General features: G+C 47.7%; 1 protein-coding gene across 2 annotated transcripts in view; it reads left to right on the forward strand.

Moving 5' to 3' along the window:
* Window positions 1–18420: 18420 nt before the first annotated feature.
* Window positions 18421–20509, forward strand: part of CD99L2 (CD99 molecule like 2) — a 126526-nt gene continuing 124437 nt past the window's right edge. The window contains exon 1 of one of the 2 annotated variants that reach the window (XM_023202174.1): window positions 18421–18714. In XM_023202174.1, the coding sequence (XP_023057942.1) occupies window positions 18648–18714 (67 nt within the window). In that variant the 5' untranslated portion in view covers window positions 18421–18647. The remainder of the gene's footprint in view (window positions 18715–20509) is intronic. The other variant, XM_023202175.1, reaches the window with a different exon arrangement.

Below are 20509 nucleotides of genomic sequence, written 5' to 3' on the forward strand. Positions count from 1 at the left end.
TGTTGGGAGTTGGGGACTGCTTGAACCCTTTTTCTGAAGCAGAGTGAGTGAGGAACCCATTCTCCCTTTTCTAACTATAAGCCCTGGAGCACACATCTGTCTACCTGAGAGGCAGTTAAGAACAGGGGTATGGAAGCCAGGCTTCCTGGGTTCACATCCCGGTGCTGCCACTCACCGGCTGAGTGACCTTGAGCAAGCTACTTAACTATGCCTCAGTTTCCCCAGCTGTAAAATAGATATTAAAATAGCACCTATCTTAGTCAGCTGAGGCTGCTATAATAAGATATCATAGATTGGGTTGCTTAAACAACAGCAATCTCACACAGTTCTGCAGGCTGGGAAGTCCAAGATCAGGGTGCTGGCAAATTCAGTTTCTGGTGAGAGGTCTCTTTCTGGCTTGCAGACGGCCACCTTCTTGCTGTATCCTCACATATCAACAAGAGAGAGAGAACGCTAGTGTTTTTTATCCTTATAAGGGCACCAGTCCCATCATGGGAGCCCCGCCTTCATGAACTAATTACCTCTCAGAGGCCCCACCTCCTAATACCATCACATTGAGGGTTAGGGTTTTCTTGTTTTTGTTTTTTGTTTTTTTTTGTTTTTGAGACGGAGTCTCACTCTGTCACCTAGGCTGGAGTGCAGTGGTGCGATCTTGGCTCACTGCAACCTCTGCCTCCCAGGTTCAAGCAATTCCCCTGCCTCAGCCTCCTGAGTAGCTGGGATTACAGGCACATGCCACCACACCTGGCTAATTTTTGTATTTTTAGTAGAGAGGGGGTTTCACCATGTTGGTCAGACTGGTCTCAAACTCCTGACCTCGTGCCCCGCCCACCTCGGCCTCCCAAAGTGCTGGGATTATAGGCGTGAACTACCACACCTGGTGGGGGTTAGGGTTTCAACATAGGAATTTGGTGGGGGGACACAAACATTCAGTCCATAACACTATCTTATAGGGTTTTATGAGAATTGAGGAGTTAATGCCTGTAAAATACTTGCTCAGTGTCTGGTGCTGAGTTTTATTGAGATATAATTCACATATCATATAATTCACACACATATATATATGTTTTGTTTTGTTTTGTTTTGTTTTGAGACAGGATATCACTCTGTTGCCCAGGGTGCACTGTAGTAGTGCAATCATGGCTCACTGCAGCCTCAAACTCCTGGGCTCAAGCAATCCTCCCACCTCAGTTTCCTGAGTAGCTAGGACTGTACGTATGAGCCACCATGCCCGGCAAACTTTTTAATTGATTTTTTGTGCAGATGGGGGTCTCACTATGTTGCCCAGGTTGGTCTTGAACTCCTTAGGCTCAAGAAGTTCTCCTGCCTTGGCCTCCCAAAGTGCTGGGATTACAGGTGTGTGCCACCACACCCAGCCATTCACTCCTTTAAAATATACAATTCAGTGGTTTTTATATATTTACAAGGTTGTACAACCATCACCATCTAATTCAAAAACATTTTCTTCACTCACAAAAGAAATCCTGCTACTCTTTGCCATCACCTACCAACCCTCCTCCTGCTAGCCCTAGGCAACCACTTATCTACTTTCTGTCTCTATGGATTTGTCTATTCCGAACATTTTGTATAAACAAAATCATATAACATGTGGTCTTTTCTGTCTGGCTTCTTTCACTTAGCATCATGTTTTCAATGTTAATTGATTTTATAGCATGTATCCGTACTTTAATTTTTTATGATTGAATAATATTGCATTTTTTTTTTTTTTTTTTTTTTTGAGACAGAGTCTTGCTCTGACGCCCAGGCTGGAGTGCAGTGGCCGGATCTCAGCTCACTGCAAGCTCCGCCTCCCGGGTTTACGCCATTCTCCTGCCTCAGCCTCCCGAATAGCTAGGACTACAGGCGCCCGCCTCGTCGCCCGGCTAGTTTTTTTGTATTTTTTAGTAGAGACGGGGTTTCACCGTATTAGCCAGGATGGTCTCGATCTCCTGACCTCGTGATCCACCCGTCTCGGCCTCCCAAAGTGCTGGGATTACAGGCTTGAGCCACCGCGCCCGGCCCAATATTGCATTTTATGAGTAGATCACATTTTGATTATTCATCCATTGATGGACATTTGTGTTATTTCCACTTTGGCTATTAGGAATAAAGTTGCTGTGAACATTCATGTACAAGTCATTGTGTGGATATGTGCTTGCTTTTTTCTTTCTTTCTTTCTTTTCTTTTTTTTTTTTTTGTTTTTTTAGACAGGGTTTTACTTTGTCACCCCTCACTGTAGCCTCAACCTCCCAGGCTCAGGTGATCCTCCCACCTCAGCCTCCCGAGTAGCTAGGACCACAGGCGCGCACTACCACACTCAGCTAATTTTTCATATTTTTTGTAGAGACAGGATGTTGCCATGTTACCCAGGCTGGTCTTGAACCTGGCTGCTAGGCCAAGGCAGGTGGATTGTTCCTAGGCTCAAACAATCCACCTGCCTTGGCCCCTCAAAGTGCTAGGATTAGGCCGGGTGTGGTGACCCACACCTGTAATCCCAGCAGTTTGGGAGGCCAAGGTGGGCAGACCACTTGAGGTCATAAGTTCAAGACCAGCCCGGCCAACATAGCAAAAATCCCTCTCTACTAAAAATACAAAAAATTAGCCAGGCATGGTGGTGCACGCCTGTAATCCCAGCTACTCAGGAGGCTGAGCCTGGAGAATTGCTTGAACCGGGGAGGCGGAGGTTGCAGTGAGCCGAGATCACACCACTGCACTCCAGCCTGAGCAACACAGCAAGACTCTGTCTCAAAAAAAAAAAAAGTGCTAGGATTACAGGCATGAGCCACTGCACCCGGCCTGAACATGTGCTTTCAATTAATTCTCTTGGGTATATACTTAGGTGTGGAATTGCTGAGTCATATGGTAACTCTATAGTTAACTTGTTGAACAACCCCCAAATTGTTTTCCATGGTAGCTGCACCATTTTACACTCCTATCAGCACTGTATGATTTTCCACATCCCCACCAATGCTTATTAGTATCTGCCTTTTTGATTACCGCCTCCCTGGTGGCTGTGAAGTGGGATCTCATTGTGAACTAATTGCTTCACTTTAGAGAGTATTTATTGGTTTCATACTGGGTCTAGGTCTAAAAGTGAGAGAGAGCTGGGGAGACAAGGCTTTGGAGAGGAGAGAAGTCTTTCAGGATTTGTTGTGAGTGGTCAGAGATAGACGGAGGGGAGGTGTCCAGGAGGGGAGAATTGCCCAGACTGAGTGTTAGAGGCATCGATGCACCCACTGCATTTTGGAAATGAACAAGTTTGTACCATATACACAGTATCAGAGGTGTAGGAGGCATGCCAAAGGCTGAGACTTGGGTTGCCTGGATGCCAACACTCAGTAGCTTGGTTTTATTTTGAAGATGAGTTGCCATTTATGAGCTGAGGCGTGAAAAGAAGAAATCTATTTTAGGATGACCACTCTGATTGCCACGTGGAGCCTGGGTTGGTGGGTGCAGCAATGAAGGCAGTGGGACCAGAGAGCAGCTGGACAAGGGTCCAGTAATTCCCATTCGAGATGGAGACAGCAGGAGCCAGGTGGAGGTGGTGGCGGCAATGAAGAGTGGCGGGGTGGGGGGGGGGGGTCCAAAAAACACGGTAAGCAGACTGAGCAGATCCTCAAGTGGAATACTCTCACTTAGTTCTCTCCCAATCTTTCACTACAGAAAGATAGTCTTGGAAAAATTGAAAAGTCAGAGTTTCTAAAGGAAAATTCCCATAGGTGATGAGGACGGAGGGTGGGGGACAGGGCACTGCTCATTCCCCCTTACTCTGGGCCCAGAGCCACCCAGCATGCTGGACTCTGATGGAAAGAGTGGAGGTGACAGAGGAAAGAGAGATTCCTGTGCCAGGGGCACCAAATATTCTCCTCTCCACGAAGCCAACTTCGGCAATGTTCATTTCCCACCAATCATATGCATGGCTCCCAAAGAGAAATGCAAGGTACGATGTGTCCCTGACTTCCAGAATCTTCCTCTTGAGATAAAATCAACATCAAGATATATTGGAAAAATAATAGAAAATAGAAATGCTCACACAAGGGGATCACAGACGATTCCTTGCTACATTTGTCCTCCAAAGGCTTCAAGAAAGAGGTACATCTTGATCCAGGGCTCAGGGGACATTCGCATGTGAGTGCCAGGATGGAAAGGCTTAAGAGATAGTACAACAGGCAATGGAAATCACATAGCAAAGGCAAGAAGGCAGAAAGGCATGAAGCCCACTCAGAAAACAGTGAGGTCACCTAGTAGGCCACATGTACTGAGGTAGGAAGAGCTCGGCATTGAATGCCAGGCCAAGGCATGTGGCCTGATCCTGTAGGCAATGGGGAGATAGGGGATATTATGTCAAAAAAGGAAGTGATCAAGGTGATGGACACTCTAAAGGGCGAGGTACCACTCAGCCAGCAGGGGAAATCAATCTGCCTTCTGATGACAGACACGCAAGTGAGCAATTCTGGGGCTCTAACAGAGACCAGCCACAGAGTGCATGAAGGTACAAGATGGCAAATGTCACCCTCAAGGCCTTGTTATATCTGGACGGGGGCCAAAAAGAAGTGTCAGGAAGTGGAGACCTGAGATCAGAAATGGTCTGGATATAGAGGACGATAGCGCTAGAAGAGCCAGGCGTGGTGGCACACGCCTTAGTCCCAGCTACTCAGGAGGCTTAGACACGAGGATAGCTTGAGCCTGGGAGTTTGAGGCTACAGTGAGCTATGATCATGCCACTGCACTCCAGCCTGGGTGAGAGAGCAAGACCCTGTCTCTAAAATAATAATAATAATAATAATGATAATAATAATAATAATAATAATAATAATAATAAATAGGCTGGACACGGTAGCTTATGCCTGTAATCCCAGCAACTGGGGATGGCGAGGCAGGAGGATCACTTGAGCCCAAGCGTTTGAGACCAGCCTGAGCAACATAGCTGGGCCTGGTGGCACGTGCCTCTAGTCCCAGCTACCCTGGAGGCTGAGGTAGGAAAATCAGTTGAGCCCAGGAGGTCAATGCTGCAGTGAGCCATGACCACACCACTGCACTCCAGCCTCGACCACAGTAAGATCCTGTCTCAATAAATGAATAAATGAATGAGTGAATGAATGAGAAGAAATAAACGGAGATGGACAAGTATGCGGGAATCTCTTTCTCTTTAGGACTCTGCCAATGCATTAAAAAAAAGCGTGAAGGCCGGGCGCGGTGGCTCAAGCCTGTAATCCCAGCACTTTGGGAGGCCGAGACGGGCGGATCACGAGGTCAAGAGATCGAGACCATCCTGGCTAACACGGTGAAACCCCGTCTCTACTAAAAAATACAAAAAACTAGCCGGGCGAGGTGGCGGGCGCCTGTAGTCCCAGCTACTCGGGAGGCTGAGGCAGGAGAATGGCGTAAACCCGGGAGGCGGAGCTTGCAGTGAGCTGAGATCCGGCCACTGCACTCCAGCCCGGGCAAGAGAGCCAGACTCTGTCTCAAAAAAAAAAAAAAGCGTGAAAGCCAGATTCAAGGGAGACTGTGAAGAGAGGTTTCAGAGAGCCTGTCACCAGTAAGGCTGGCCCCCAAAGTCCTTCCAGTGCATTCCAGAGGCATTCACCAGAGGGAAGGCGAGGCACAAGAGATGTGCTATGGGCCAAGCAAGTGGTGAAAACTAAGAGTCTACCTGACTGCCCTGAATCTGGAGAGGGCAGTCTTCCATTTTCTTTTCTAAAATGCTTTCCTTAGGAGGTAACATCTTTTAAGTTTTTTTTGATTGTGGTAAAATACACATAGCATAATATTTATCATTTTAATCATCCATAAGTATACAGTTCAGTGGCATTAATTAAATCCTCAATGTTGTATACTCATAACCACAATCTTTATCCAAATCTTTACCCCAACCTTATACTCATTAAATAATAATAACTCATCCCCAACCTTTATTATCACCCCCAATCTTATTCTCAATAAATAATAAGTTTTTCCCCCTTCCTCCCATCTCACAGTAACCTTTATTCTACTTTCTGTCTCTAAGAATTTGCCTGTTCTGAGTATCTCGTATAAGTGGAATCATAAAATACTTGTCCTTAAGTGTCTGGCTTATTCCACTAAGCATGTTTTCAGGATTCATTTATGTTGTAGCATATATCAAAATTTCTTTCCTTTTCATTGCCGAATACTATTTCATTGTGTATATTATACCACATTTTGTTTATCCATTCACCTGTCAATGGACACTGCAGTTGCTTCCACGTTTTGGCTATTGTAAATAATGCTGCTATGAACATGCCCTGCTTTCAATTATTTTGGATATATACACAGAAGAGGCATTGCTAGTAATTGTTTAATTCTTTGATAAACCACCATATTGTTTTCCATAGCAACTGTACCACTTTACATTCCCGCCAGAAATGCATGAGGGTTCAAACTCCTCCACATTCTTGCCAACACTTATTATTTTCCATTTCTTTTAAAATTATAGCCATCCCAAGGCTGGGCATGGTGGCTCACGCCTGTAATCTCAGCACTTTGGGAGACTGAGAGGGTGTGGATCACCTGAGGTCAGGAGTTCGAGACCAGCCTGACCAACACGGTGAAACCCCATTTCTACTTAAAAAATAAAAAATAGCTGGGCCTGGTGGCGGGCTCCTATAAGCCCAGATACTCGGAGGCTGAGGCAGGAGAATCTCTTGAACCTGGGAGGCGGACGTTGCAGTGAGCCGAGATCATGGCACTGCACTCCAGCCTGGGTGAGAACAGCAAGACTCTGTCTCAAAATAATAATAATTTTAAAAAAATCATAGCCTTTCCAGTAGGGGTGAAGTAGTAGCTGATTGTGGTTTTGATTTGCACTTCCCTCACCATTAGTTATGTTGACCATCATGTGCTTGTTGGCCATTATGTCTTCTTGGGAGAAATGTCTATTCCAGTCCTTTGTCCCTTTTTAAATTTTTTTTGTAGAGACAGAGTCTCGCTATGTTGCCCAGGCTGGTCTTGAACTCCTGGCCTCAAGTAGTCCTCCCACCTTGGCCTCCCAAAGTGCTGAGATTATAGGCGTGAGCCACTGTGCCCAGCCTGTCCATTTTTTAATTGGAATTTTTCGTTGTTGAGTTATAGAAGTTCTTCATATTAATCCCTCATTAAATATATGATTTGCAAATATTTTCTCCCATTTTGTAGCTTGTTGCCTTTTCACTCTGTTGATAACATCCTTGATGGCACCCTCTTAAATTAAATTAAATTAAATTTTTATTTTTTAGAGATAAAAAATAAAAACAGGGTCTCGCAGCCCGGTGCAGTGGCTCATGCCTGTAATGCCAGCACTTTGGGGGGCCGAGGCGGGTGGATCACCTGAGGTCGGGAGTTCAGGACCAGCCTGACCAACATGGAGACACCCCGTCTCTACTAAAAATACAAAAAGTAGCCGGGGTGGTGGCACATGCCTGTAATCCCAGCTACTCGGGAGGCTGAGGCAGGAGAATCGCTTGAACCCGGGAGGCAGAGGTTGTGGTGAGCCAAGATAGTGCCGTTGCACTCCAACCTGGGCAACAAGAGCGAAACTCCATCTAAAAAAAAAAAAAAAAAAAAAGCAGGGTCTCGCTCCGTTGCCCAGGCTGGATTGCAGTGGTGCAATCGTGGCTCACTATAGCCTTGAATTCCTGGGCTCAGGCCATCCTCCCATCTCAGCCTCCTGAGTAGCTAGGAGATATGGTTTGGATGTTTGTTCCTTCCAAATCTCATGTTGAAATGTGATGCCCAATGTTGAAGGTGGGTCCTGGTGGGAGGTGATTTGATCATGGGGACAGATCCTCATAGATGACTTAGCACCATCCCCTTGGTGATAAATGAGTTCTTGCTCAGTTCACACAAAATCTGGTTGTTTAAAAGTCTGGTACCTCCCCCTTACCTCCTTCTCACCCTGTGATATGCCTGCTCCTGCTTTGCCTTATGCCATGACTGTAAGCTTCCTGAGGCCCTCAGAAGAAGCCAAGCAGATGTTGGTGCCATGCTTGTACAACCTGCAGAGCCATGAACCAATTAAAGTTCTTGTCTTTATAAATTACCCTGCCTCAGGTATTCCTTTATAGTAATACAAGAACAGCATAATACACTGAGACTACAGGTGTGCACTGCAACACTCAACTAATTTTTAAAATTATTTTTAGGGATGGGGTCTCACTATGTTGTCCAGGCTCATCTTGAACTTCTGGCCTCAAGTAATCCTCCTGCCTCAGCCTCTTAAGTAGCTGGGATTACAGGCACAAGCTACCACACTTAACAATAGTATCTTTGATGTACAAAAATTTTCAATTTTGATGAAATCCAATTTATCTATTTTTTTTCTTTTCTTGCTTGTACTTTTTTGGTGTCATATCCATAAGCTTGTTGTTAAATCCAATGTCATAAAGATGTTCCTCAATATTTGATTCTAAGAGTTTTATGGTTTTAGCTCTTAAGTTCAGGTCTTTGATCCATTTCGAATTCCATTTTGTATGCAGTGTAAGATAAGGTTCATGTGGGGTTTTGTTTACATCCTCTTTTTGTTTCTGTCTTACGAGAAGTAAGGGGTTGAAATGATCCAGTACTAGGCATTGGTTCCAAAGTCACTAAAGAACTAGTTAAGGGGGGCACTGGTCTCGTGGCATGAGAGTGGGCCTCAGCTTTTTCATCTGTAGACGGGGAATAGTACTGCCCCCTGGAGTGGGTTGAATAATGTCCCCTAAAATTCATGTCCATCAGGAACCTCAGAATGTGACCTTATTAGGAGATAGGATCTTTGCTGGTGTACTTAACAATCTTGAAATGAGATCATACTCGATTTAGCATGGTCCTGGTGACTTTATAAGAAGGCCAAGTGAAGACAGAGGCAGAGATTGGAGTGATGCAGCAACAAGGGTAGACATGCCAAGGATTGCCTGACAGCAGAAGCTGGAGGAGGCAGGGAAGGATTCTACCGTAGAGGAAGCATGGTCCTGGTGGCACTTTGATTTTGGACTTTCAGCCTCCAAAACTGTGAGAGAATGGATTTCTGTTGTTTTAAGCCTCCACATTTGTGGTAATTTGTTGCAGCAACCATAGGAAACTAATATACCCCCTCATGGAGTATTGAAATTATTATCATTATTATTTTTGAGACAGAGTCTCACTCCGTTGCCCAGGCTGGAGTGCAATGGTGCGATCTAGGCTCACTGCAACCTCTGCCTACCAGGTTCAAGCGATTCTCCTGCCTCAGCCTCCCAAGTAATTGGGATTCCAGGCGCCCACCACCACGCCTGGCTAATTTTTGTATCTTTAGTAGAGACAGGGTTTCACCATGTTGGTCAGGCTGGTCTCGAACTCCTGACCTCAGATGATCCACCCACCTCGGCTTCCCAAAGTACTGGGATTACAGGTGTGAGCCACTGCACCTGACCAAAGTATTGAAATTATTAAGTATGAGATTTGTCAAGTGTTTATCACAGTGTTGGGCACATTGCCCAGGGCTTCTCAGGTCTCACTCACAGCTGCCAACATCCATGACACAAAGCGGACCCAGCCATCACGTGCCAGTGTGCCCTCCCTAGCCCCACAAGTTCTCTGAGGTCTTGTTGGCTTAAACAGGTGCCTGGCACATCTGTCTCTCTACTAGAGAGAGTGGGGTTGACTGCACGTGAGTTTGAGCCTGGGGTTGGCCGCTGACTTGCCAGGTGACCTGGCTAAAGTCAGTTTCCCTCTCTGAATATTACTGCATCTGTAAGATTGTAGTAATGATAGAAATGGTGCCATCCTCCATGGGTTGCCAGGAAGACTTGACAAGGTAATGCAGATGACAGTGCTTGATACTGTGATCATCAGAGAACTTGGAACCTTAGAGATGGTCTTATCCAACCAACTCAATTTGCAGAATTAAAAAAAAACAAGGCCCATAGAAGAAGAGTGACTTGCCCACGGCCACGAAGTGATCTACTAATACCTCCCCTGCCCCACTGACATCCAAATGAGGGAGGGAAAGTGCCTCAACTGCTGAACACTGGAACCCACAGATCCACCCCCAGTAGTACTTCCCCAAGCTCCAGAGAGGCAGCCCTAGAACAGAGTGGGTTTCCAGCAGTCAAGCTGAAGAGAGTATTTCAGGCAGTCGAGAGTGATCAACCATGCCCACTGTTGCTGAAAGATCTAGTAACAGGAGGACCGAGAGTGGACAAAGGTAGGGGCCAGCAAACTTTTTCTGTAGAGGACTAGATAGTGAATATTCAGCTTTGAGGGCCATACAATCTGTTGCCTCTCCTTGACTCTGACCTGGTAGCACACAAGCAGTTATAGACAGTATGTAAATGAGTGGGTGTGGCTTTGTGCCAATAACACTCTTATGGAAACTGAAACCTTTTTTGTTTTGTTTTGTTGATAAGGGTCTCACTCTGCTGTCCAGCCTGGAGTGTAGTGGTGTGATCATGGCTCACTGCAGTCTTGACCTCCGGGGCTCAAGTCATTCTCCTGCCTCAGCCTCCCAAGTAGCTGGGACTACAGGTGCATGCCACCATGCCTGGCTAACTTTTTATTTTTTGTAAGATGAGATCTTGCTATGTTGCCTAGGCTAGTGTGGAATTCCTGGGCTCAAGTGATCCTCCCACCTTGGCCTCTCAACTTAAATACTAAAAAATGTCACATTTTCATGTGTCACAAAATATTCTTCGTTTTTCTTTTTCTCAACCATTCTTTGTTTAGGGGTCACATGAAAACAGGCAGTGGACGGGACTTGGCCCACTGGCCTCAGTTTGCCCAACCATGGTCTCAGCTTTTAGACGGATAGAAATGCCTTATCCTATCCCAGGCCAAGTACATTGAAAACTTGGAGAGTAGGGCCCTGGCAAACATAGTTTTCAAAGCTTCCATGATACCCAGCAATTCGTGTGTATACCCAAGAGAAATGAAAACACATGTCCAACAATAAGCTTGCATGTACATCCATGTTCATAGCAGCATTATTCACAATAGCCCCAAACTGGAAACAACCCAAATGTCTATCTACTGATGAATGCATAAACAAAATGTGGTATTATTATACAATTGAATAGTATTCAGCCATAAAAGACATGAAATTCTGATACATGGTAGAACATGAACGAGCCTCAAAAACATTACGCTCAGCGAAAGAAGCCAGACACAAAAGGCCACAGAGTATATGGTTCCATTTATACAAAATGTCCACAATAGGCAAAATCATTAAAGACAGAAAGATTAGTGGTTGCCCGGGGCTGGAGGAGGGTTAATGTGGAGTGACTGCTTAATGCGTCTGGGATTTCCTTTTGGGATGATGGGAATGTTATAAAACTAGATGGAGGTGATAGTTGCACAATATTGCAAATGTAGTAAATGCCACTAAATTGTACACTTTTAAAGGGTTAATTTTACGTTACATGAATTTTACCTCAATTTAAAGGGGGGGGAAAAAAAAGCTTCCTCAAAGATTCTGTCATGCTGCTACAGTTGAGAAACAGGACCAGTGTGAGGAGACAGCAAATTGCAAAGCAAGTTGAACTCACATCTGGATTCAAAGCTCAGTGTCAAGGTGGACTCAGCATAGGATCTGTGAGGGTAGAAGGGATGGGTCCTGAGCCTCTCCTAGGCTGGGAACAGTATGTTCTTTTATGGCATGAGGGATAAACTGGGGCCAGTCAGGTGAAGGAAGGAAGGGAAGTTATTCCAGACAGGTGGAATGGTGGGGTCAGGGAGGTGACGATTGGGGGTTGGGAGGCAGTGCAGAAGGGAAGCTGGAAAGAGTTAAGGAGTTATATAGGGAGGCAGGGGCCTGATCAGATCATGTGGGGCTGTGCAGACCATGAATAGAAATTTGGATTTACTGTGAGTGAGATGGAAGGCCTGGGACATGAGACTGGAGGGTTTTAAGCAAGGGAGCAACATGATCTGATTTACTTTTTAAGAAGCTTCCTGTGGTTGCTGGGTAAAAAAAATGGGCTAGAGGAGGCTGCTGTGCAGTTATTCAGGGCAGGGATGAGTGTACACATTCAAGACTTTAGGAGACAGAGTTCTCAGGATTTGGTAACGGAGTGGGTGAGATCAGGGCAGGGGGGCAAATCTGCCTCCCAGGTTTGGGGCCCTAGCAACTGGGAGATTGGTGGTGCCATTTACTAAGACCGGGGAACACTTGTGGGAGGAGCAGAGTGGTTTGGGGACCGGCAATGGGCAGTTCTGTTTTGGACATCGTAATGTGTCTGCAAAAGTTATTTTTGAACAAAATGTTATTGCTGTTAATTGGATGCCGCATTCCACATTTGTGTTCCGAAACATTTTCCAGGAGGTTTCTTGGGCTGCTTCAATTACATGAAAAGACTTAATTCAAAGAGACCAAATGTTGGTTTCTGTGGTGTGAGTCACCTGAGTGCTTACTTAGGGGAGACTTCACTAGGTAAGTTAAATACAGCCCTACTCTGCATTTGGGAGGTAAATGTTAAGTCCTGTTCCTACAGAGGTCAGGATTTGGAGAAGAAAACACTGCCTCGGAAATATTACAGAGACATATGTTATTTCTTGCCAAGTGCTTATGCAAATTCCATATTAACTCGACTGAGCACTAGAAAGAAATTTACAGAGCAGTCTCTCACATTAGGAAAACATGCAGGTATAAGGTTTTGCCCTGCCTGACTTGACACGCACAGGCTTCCTGAAGATGGATGGGTGTTCTGCATTTAGATTTCCAAGGAAGAGGACGCCTTCCCATGATAATGAGCCTTGAAACGAAGTCGTGACCTACCGGCCTTCGGCATCGTCTTCTTTTCTTTTGGGATCATAGTCACCATGGCCATCATTGCCAATATCATCACCATCGTGTGGTTGTTGGTGGGTTAAGAAAACTCCTCAAACCACCAATGGGAATCCTAACAGGAATCAAAAAAGATGAGATGATTTGTTTCTCATTGAAATTGGTTGCATTACATTACAGAGGGCCCCCTTTGGGAGTGAGCAACTCTGCTGCATGTAAGATGGAGGGATTGCTGGTGGTGGTGGTGGTGGTGGTGGTGGTGGTAGGGGGTGTCACTCTGCAGAAACACGGCAATGGAAGATGACCCTGCTGTCTGTGAAGCCACTGCTCCTGACCCACCGCACTGGGCTGTTTCTGGGACAAGCAGGCAGAGCCGAAGAGCCTCCATGCCACCTCCCCCTTCCTCCTGAGCCCAGTCAAAGCATTCCCGGGACTTCTGCACTGCCTCCTCCCTCTCCTCCCCCACCCCTGTCTCTTCTCCACTCTCCCCAGCTTTTCACTCTAATGGCTCCTGTCACCTAGAGCATCATTTTCTGGGTTCTGTACAACAGAGTCCTGAGACTCCGTGGAGAAATGAAACCATGGAATGTCAACCTGATCTTACCACCCGGCAGCAGCACCCCATCTCCAGTTAAAACTCCTGGGGGTTCATGGTTGCCTTTGAGTAGAGTCCCATCTTCACCTGGTCTACAAGTCCTGTGTGACCTGGCTCCTCTCATTTCCGTGGTTCTCCCGTTGCTTCTTTGAGTCAGCTCTACGCTGACCGTGCACTGGGAGAGGGGCCATACCTCTGTGTTCCCATCACACTGTGTGCTCAACTCTTTAACCATCTGCATCAGACAGAGTAATAATTGCCTATCATCTGTCTCCAGCCTTGGACTTTCTTTTCGTCTCAGCCCTGAGAATTGGGCCAGGCCTACACACCTAGCCCCCCTTTTCTATGACAATTGCTACCTCCACCACGTCCACACCAGGAATCCAAACTCCTCTCTCCAGCCCCACAGTCCCCAGCCTCTCTCCCTACATGATGCCAGTAGCACTCCTGTAGACCAGTTCCCTGTCGCTGCTGCTTCATGCTTAAAAGCCTTCAGTGGCTCCTCCTCTGTTCTCAGAACCAAATCTTTGCTCATTAGCATGGCATTCAAAGCCCTGCCTGTCCTTGCCATACTATCAAATCCAAGAGAGGAGAGAATAAGAAGGCTGTGGAGAGGCGGAGGAGACTAAGGGATAATGTGCTTTCAACTCAAAAAGTATCAGAGGAAACATTGTTTTAGAATGCATTTTTAGGGCTTCTGTTTACATATGGGGTGTGTTCCAAAAATTCCTATGTATCTGGGCCTGGGTGGGCTGAATATTGTTGGGATAGCCAGTGGTTCCCAGACTTGTGAATTTCACCGATGAGTAGATTTCTTTTTTCTTTAGTTTGGGGACGGGTAGGGTTGCCAACTTCTTACAAAACACTACTATCTTTTCATGAAATAAAAGGACTTTTGTATACCAAAACAAGTTCATGATTTCAAGATAAAGGTCAATACTCTAGCCTTATGGGGGGAAACTTGCCACGACAACCTCATTTTTTTTTTTTTTGCCTCCTGGGACTGGTGAAACTTGACTGTGAAGTCAGGCATTTGGGAAAATTGCTGTAGAGCCCGGTGCGCCCCTCCCTGCAGCCAGTCGGGGCTGTTTGCATGTCCATTGAGATGCAAGTGAGTCTTTGTCTCTTCATTGCCCCGCACGGTGGGGAGTGAGGCGGGAAGGGAGGGTGTGCTGTCCCTTTGTACCCAGCCAGGGCTCTCCAACAGGTTTGGTTAGAGGGATTAAATTCCAAGGCTGTGAGAGGGTAGAGGAAGCCCTGAGCACCAGCAGAGCTGCTTTGGGTCCCACAGCTCAGAGGGTGACCTTGAGTTGGGGCAAAGCCTTTGTCCCTGCCCTCATTCCCATGTGGACTCCCTCTTGGCTCTGGCCCCTAAGGATCAGTGGCGGGGTGGATATTAAGGAAGGGGTGCTGTCAGCATGGACAGTGGTGCTCACCTGATGGGCATCTTCAGCAGTGGTGGGGGTGGTGGCAAGGCCCTTCCACAGCTGATTTTGATCATGGGTGAGGGAGGCCACCCAGGGACTCAGCTGATTTGGAATGTATTATTATTTTGTATTTTTTCTGTGCTCTACACATTCAGAGAACATTCTCTAGTAATGTATTGCAGAAACAATTCCTGAAAGTATAGTCCTTGGGGAATTTGGAACACATAGTCCCATGGATACCTAGCTGGCCCACATAATCCTATTTACCTGAGATTGGTGTAAACCCACCCAGCCCTATATGTGTGCCTCTCCTGTTCTCCCAGGCCACCCTGGTGGCTGTTTGTCCATGCCACACTTCTCTACTGGGCCACAGCTTGGGAAAGGTGGACATTTTTAGGAGAGAATCTTGTCAGGCCAAATTGTTTTCCAATTGGTGGCAGTTTTCAGGGTTTGAGAAGTTCAGGGAGGAACTCGGTGCAGCAAGAGGGTGGGAATAAGGAAGTGGTGTGTAGATGAGGCAGGCTTGGGCAAGAGTGGGTCCCCGAACCCATGTGCATTGGTAGTGGGGAGTATATACGATGTGTGGGGGCAGGGAACACAGATAATGGCTTTGACAATTTTTTTTTAATAATAATTTTTTTTTTTCTCCAGGGAAATACACTTCCAAACTAAGTTGGGGAGGTGCTCCCAGATCATGGTTTTTAAGTGTACAATTTCCTGTATGTAAATCAACTGCATGTTCAATTGCAATTCAGCAGGATAGCAGTACCTGACTGAGAGGCTCACTAAGTTCCCAGCAGGTCTTCAGTCTGGCAGGCAAATCAGCCCTCTCTGACTCATATTAACCTAACTTACAAGAGACTGAGAGACAAACCAGGACCAAGATAAGTTATTTCACAAAGGGAGAGGTATCTGATAGGATAATCGATCTCAGACATTTGCAATATTTTGATTAAGGAAGAACTATTTGTGAGTATCTTTTGGCCACCATGATAAACATTGTCCTTTTCTTTTGGTTCTTATTCCTGTGTCAGAGCAGGTCATCTATGCTCATTTCGCGTTTTAGAGGAGCACACTCTTAAGGTCCTGTATCATCACCTGCTAATGTTCATCCTTGTCATGGTTCAATCTGCTGGAACGGAGATCAGCAAACTTTTTCTGTAAAGGGTTAGACAGTAAATATTTTAGGCTTTGTGGGCCCCATGGTCTCTATCACAACTGTTCAACTCCACTGCGGTAGCACAAAAGCCACCATAGGGAATACAGAAATCAGTGGGCATGGCTGTGTTCTCATAAACTTCATGAACCCTGAAATTTGAATTTTCTATCACTTTCTTATTGTCTTAATTTAATTTAATGCATTGGTACTGGAAGGGGGAGGGCAGTGGGCGGGATAAGGGCGTGATAGGGGCGTCTCCATAGGTGCGGCCAGGTAAGTCTTGGTCTCTTCGGATTGACGTCACCTGGCGCATGCTCGGTTGATCTGCATCTTCCTGGGCGCGGGCTGTATTTTCCCGCGCGCGGGTAAGTTGGTGATGAAGAACCCAGAAACAACAGGTACTGCTCCATCTTGTTCACCTTCCTCCATTTTGTCCCTTCTCCCTCACCCAAACACTTATGTCATAACATTCTTTTGATTTTTTTCAACTATTTAAAAATGCAACTACTACTTTTAGCTGGAAGGCTGTACAAACAGCTGGGAATAGGATTTAGCCCATGGGGTGTAGTTTGAGAACGGCTCTTGAGCTAGAAGATAGCTCAAGCTAGAAGATACAATGCATATGGCATTGTAGCACATTTAGCAGCTAGAGTTTCAGTTGCGTGTGACTGTCCACTGCATATTGATTGACATGGCCTCAAACTTAGAGGTTTCATGCTTCTCACCTCCTCAGTGTAGATGAGTGTGTATGCATCAGGGTTTACCCATCAGATCCTGAGACTCCTAAAGACCAGAACATCTAGTGCCCTCCTGGTACAGATGGTACCACCAGGGCCTATGGAATGGCTCAGGGCACTTAGTAGCAAAGGTGGGGCATGCCCACAGCCTGGAATAGACAGTAACCTCCTGACCTCACAGTGGTCACTATTTCCTTAGTCGTTACTAGATTAACCAGTAATGGTCCCTGCCCTCTGTCACTGTGTGCAGGCTGTTCACTTTTCACCATCTGGTTTAATCCTTAGCACAACCTTGTCGGGTTTAGCCAGGATTTGTACCCGGTCTGGCTCTACAGCACATATTCTTAGCCATTCATCAGCTGGGGTTCCTAGTGGTACCCTCCCCCTTTGACACATGAGACTAGACCTGGCTAACTCCCCAGCTTCAAGGAACCTCCATTTTGCTGCTTTTCCCTCCTTAATTATTAGGTGATACATATGGCATTGTGAGGAATAAATATTAAGGGTAAAATGCCTGGAATATGCCATGGTATAGTCCATGTTCAACAACTACCAGCTATTTCTGTTAATTCTCCAGCTAGAATGGAATAATGTTCCATTCATAGAGTAATTAATGCCCTGAACCTGGGAAGATCCACTCCTCATATGCTGTTTTGTTTCTGCAGCCGTAAGATTCAGGGCAATGGATGTAAGCCACACGGGAGATTTTGGCTTCATCTCAGGGAGACCCCAGACCCCACTGTTCCTTAGGGGTTGGTGGGAGTCACTGAGGGGGGTGCCTATGGCAGCAAGGGCTGGGTTGGGGGCACAGGAAAGCTGCCTAATGGATATTGAGGGGAGGTGGTAGTAGCCGCCCTCTAAGGAGGATGTGGCCCTGGGCAGCCCGTGCCGCATAATGGCAGGGACAGGCTCACGCCGCCACTCCGGAGAGTAGCAGCGCTTACACTTTGTCTTGGAGAGCCGGTTGCAGCTGGGGCACTTCTAGGGAGCGTTCCCACGAACTGCGGCAGCGAGCGTTTTGCTGGTCGGCACAGTATCGGAATCTGATTTCTTCGGGTCTGGGAAACGGACTCCGTTTGCGGGGGTTCATGGGAAAGGACTGCAGCGCGTTTGTCGGTCATTAAGCACGTTTTTCAGATCGACTCTGCAGATAGGAACTTGCACTTTCAGCGCATTCATCACAGCCTCGGGAGAGCTGACCCAGTCCCTACCCCTAGTCTCCCGAGCCCGCGGCGCTTCGGCTCCGGGACGCCCCCCACCCTCCCTTCTCGCCCAACTGGGCGCCCCCGTCCTCGTTTCCTCGAGACGTGTCACTGTTTATCTACCGCAGCCAGTCACGAAAACGGTCCTTTTCTTCAGTCTCCGGTCAGGGTTCCACTATGGCCTCCTGCAGGGAACGGCGGGTGGGGACAGAGTGCGGGGCTCCGTGCTGGACGGTGTCTGGAGGGGCCCCGAGGGAACAACCCTTCACCGGGAGAACTCCAAGGCCAGAAGGGGAAGAGCCCTGCTCAAGGTCACCCGGGAGGAAATCGGTGCCCACCGGCGCTGCCGCCTCCTGCTCTCCGGCACTGGTGACTCACTGCTCCAGGTCTGCGGGGCCACCTCCGAGACTTCGGTCTCGAGGACCGGGGTGGGTCAGGGTCTGCGGACCGCGCGCTGCCGCTGGGCCCAACCCAACCCAACCCAGACTTCCCCACCCACCTGGAGCCGGCGGGCCACGCCCCTCGCTCGGAGCCCCGCCTCCAGACCTCGGCCCCGCCTCCGATACTGCAGCCTCGCTCCGCCCCCCCGGCCTAACCCCAGCCGGGGCGCCCTCAGGCGCCGGCTCTCTAGCGCGCCCGACTTCCACTCTCCCGGGGCCGCGCCGCGCGCGCGCCGGCTTTGGGCGGGACCCTGCAGAGGCGGCGGGGCTCCTCCTCCCGCTGCTCCTCGGCCTCCCCTTCGGGCGCTCTCGCGCTAACTGTGCTCCTCCGGGGCCCTCCGCCTGCTCCCAGCCATGGTGGCCTGGCGCTCAGCGTTCCTTGTCTGCCTCGCTTTCTCCTTGGCCACCCTGGTCCAGAGAGGTAAGGCGGGCGGGGGGCGCGCGGGGACCCCGCCCTGTGGGCCCAGGGGTCGCTCTGCGCATGAGCGGCACGGTCCCCGCCTTGCGGCCCTGCGGTGGCTGCCACCGGCTGGCCCGGCTGTCCGAGGCGGAGCGGCGGGGGTCCGAGCCCCGGGCCCGTGGGGGTTGACTCCGCCGCGGTCGGAGTAGCCGGAGAGGAGGGCTGACGCTGGGCTGGAAACAGCGGATGGGCCCCCTAAAATCCTGAACGAGCAGGTGTCACCACTGGTGACAACAGCTGTCCCCAGGAGTTTACCTTTGAGAAAACCTTAAAGAGAGCAGTCATTTTCGAAATTTGCTGCGAGGTCACCGACAGCAGAAGCACCTAGGTGGATTCCTAGCTCCTTTTGTCGGGATCACAGCGGGCATGGGGTGTGGGAGTGGGTCAGCGAGGTGTAGGTCTAACCAGCTCTCTAGGTGCTTCTGCCGTCCGCTTCAGTTTTTGAGACTTCGGTCATGTTTTGCCAAGGAACAGGTGAGAGAAATCCCGCTGAATCAAGGAAGCACGTTTCTTAGACCCTTTGCTGCTCAAAATGTGGTCCAGGGCCCAGCCGCATAGGCATCACCTGGGAGCTTGTAAGAACTGCAGCATCTCACGCCCCGCCCCCGACCTACTGAGTCTGATTCTGCATTTCAACTAGATCCGTGGGTAATTCTCTGGCACATTCAAGTTTGAGAAGCATCTTATTAGAATGAATGCAGTCTGTGGTTAAAAATAGGGTCTTAAACATGTACCAACAGAATCTTCTTACACTTATTTATATCCTATGTCCCCATCAGAAAAAGGGATTAAGGGAATTGAACTGTAATTGAACATGAATTATGCTCCGAGCTTCCTGACAATAGAAGTGAACCCAGCTGGCGGAAAATATATGCGCTCAGGAAACACACACACACACACACACACACACACACACACACACACACTTTGTCCTAGTACTGAGTTCTAGTAAGATTTATGTCACATAAAGGAACACTGGAAAACAGTGGATGGTACTAGCCAAGCCACTTTTGCAAAAGATGCAGAAATGTTTTTCATGTGGGCAACCCACCTGGAGTTGATTCACGAAGAGCCACTTAACATTCTACAGAGGTGCCAGGCTCTGTTCTAGGAACTGATGATGCGGTAGTGAACAAAACTGACATTGTCTTCATAGAGCTTACTTCCTGGTCCGGGCAGAAAACAAGCCCAACATCGAAATCTAGATATATTGTCAGTGCTATGGAGAAAAATAGAGGAAGTTATAGGGGTAAAGAGTTGTTGAATTTTCTTTTTCATTTTCCCTTTAGGATAAAATTTTTATTTTGTTTACAATGCATTTGTGGGAAAAAGTATGATCATTTGATTGACTTGCATCTAATGACATGGAAATCTTGAAAGTGGAAGCACAAAAAAAGTTAGAAAAATGATACTCCCTTCAAAGCTGTCTTCTGAAAGTCTTCAACATTCTGTGCACATTGAGAAGGTGGGGAATAGAAATGATTGGGTCTTGCTGGCACGGTGGCTCAAGCCTGTAATCCCAGCACTTTGGGAGGCTGAGGTGGGTGGATCACGAGGTCAGGAGATCAAGACCATCCTGGCTAACACGGTGAAACCCTGTCTCTACTGAAAATACAAAAAATTAGCCGGGCGTGGTGGCGGGCGCCTGTAGTCCCAGCTACTCGGGAGGCTGAGGCAGGAGAATGGCGTGAACCCGGGAGGCGGAGCTTGCAGTGATCTGAGATTGCGCCACTGCACTCCAGCCTGGGCGACAGAG

The sequence above is a fragment of the Piliocolobus tephrosceles genome, chromosome 12 (genome assembly GCF_002776525.5).
Source record: "Piliocolobus tephrosceles isolate RC106 chromosome 12, ASM277652v3, whole genome shotgun sequence".
Lineage (NCBI taxonomy): Eukaryota > Metazoa > Chordata > Mammalia > Primates > Cercopithecidae > Piliocolobus > Piliocolobus tephrosceles.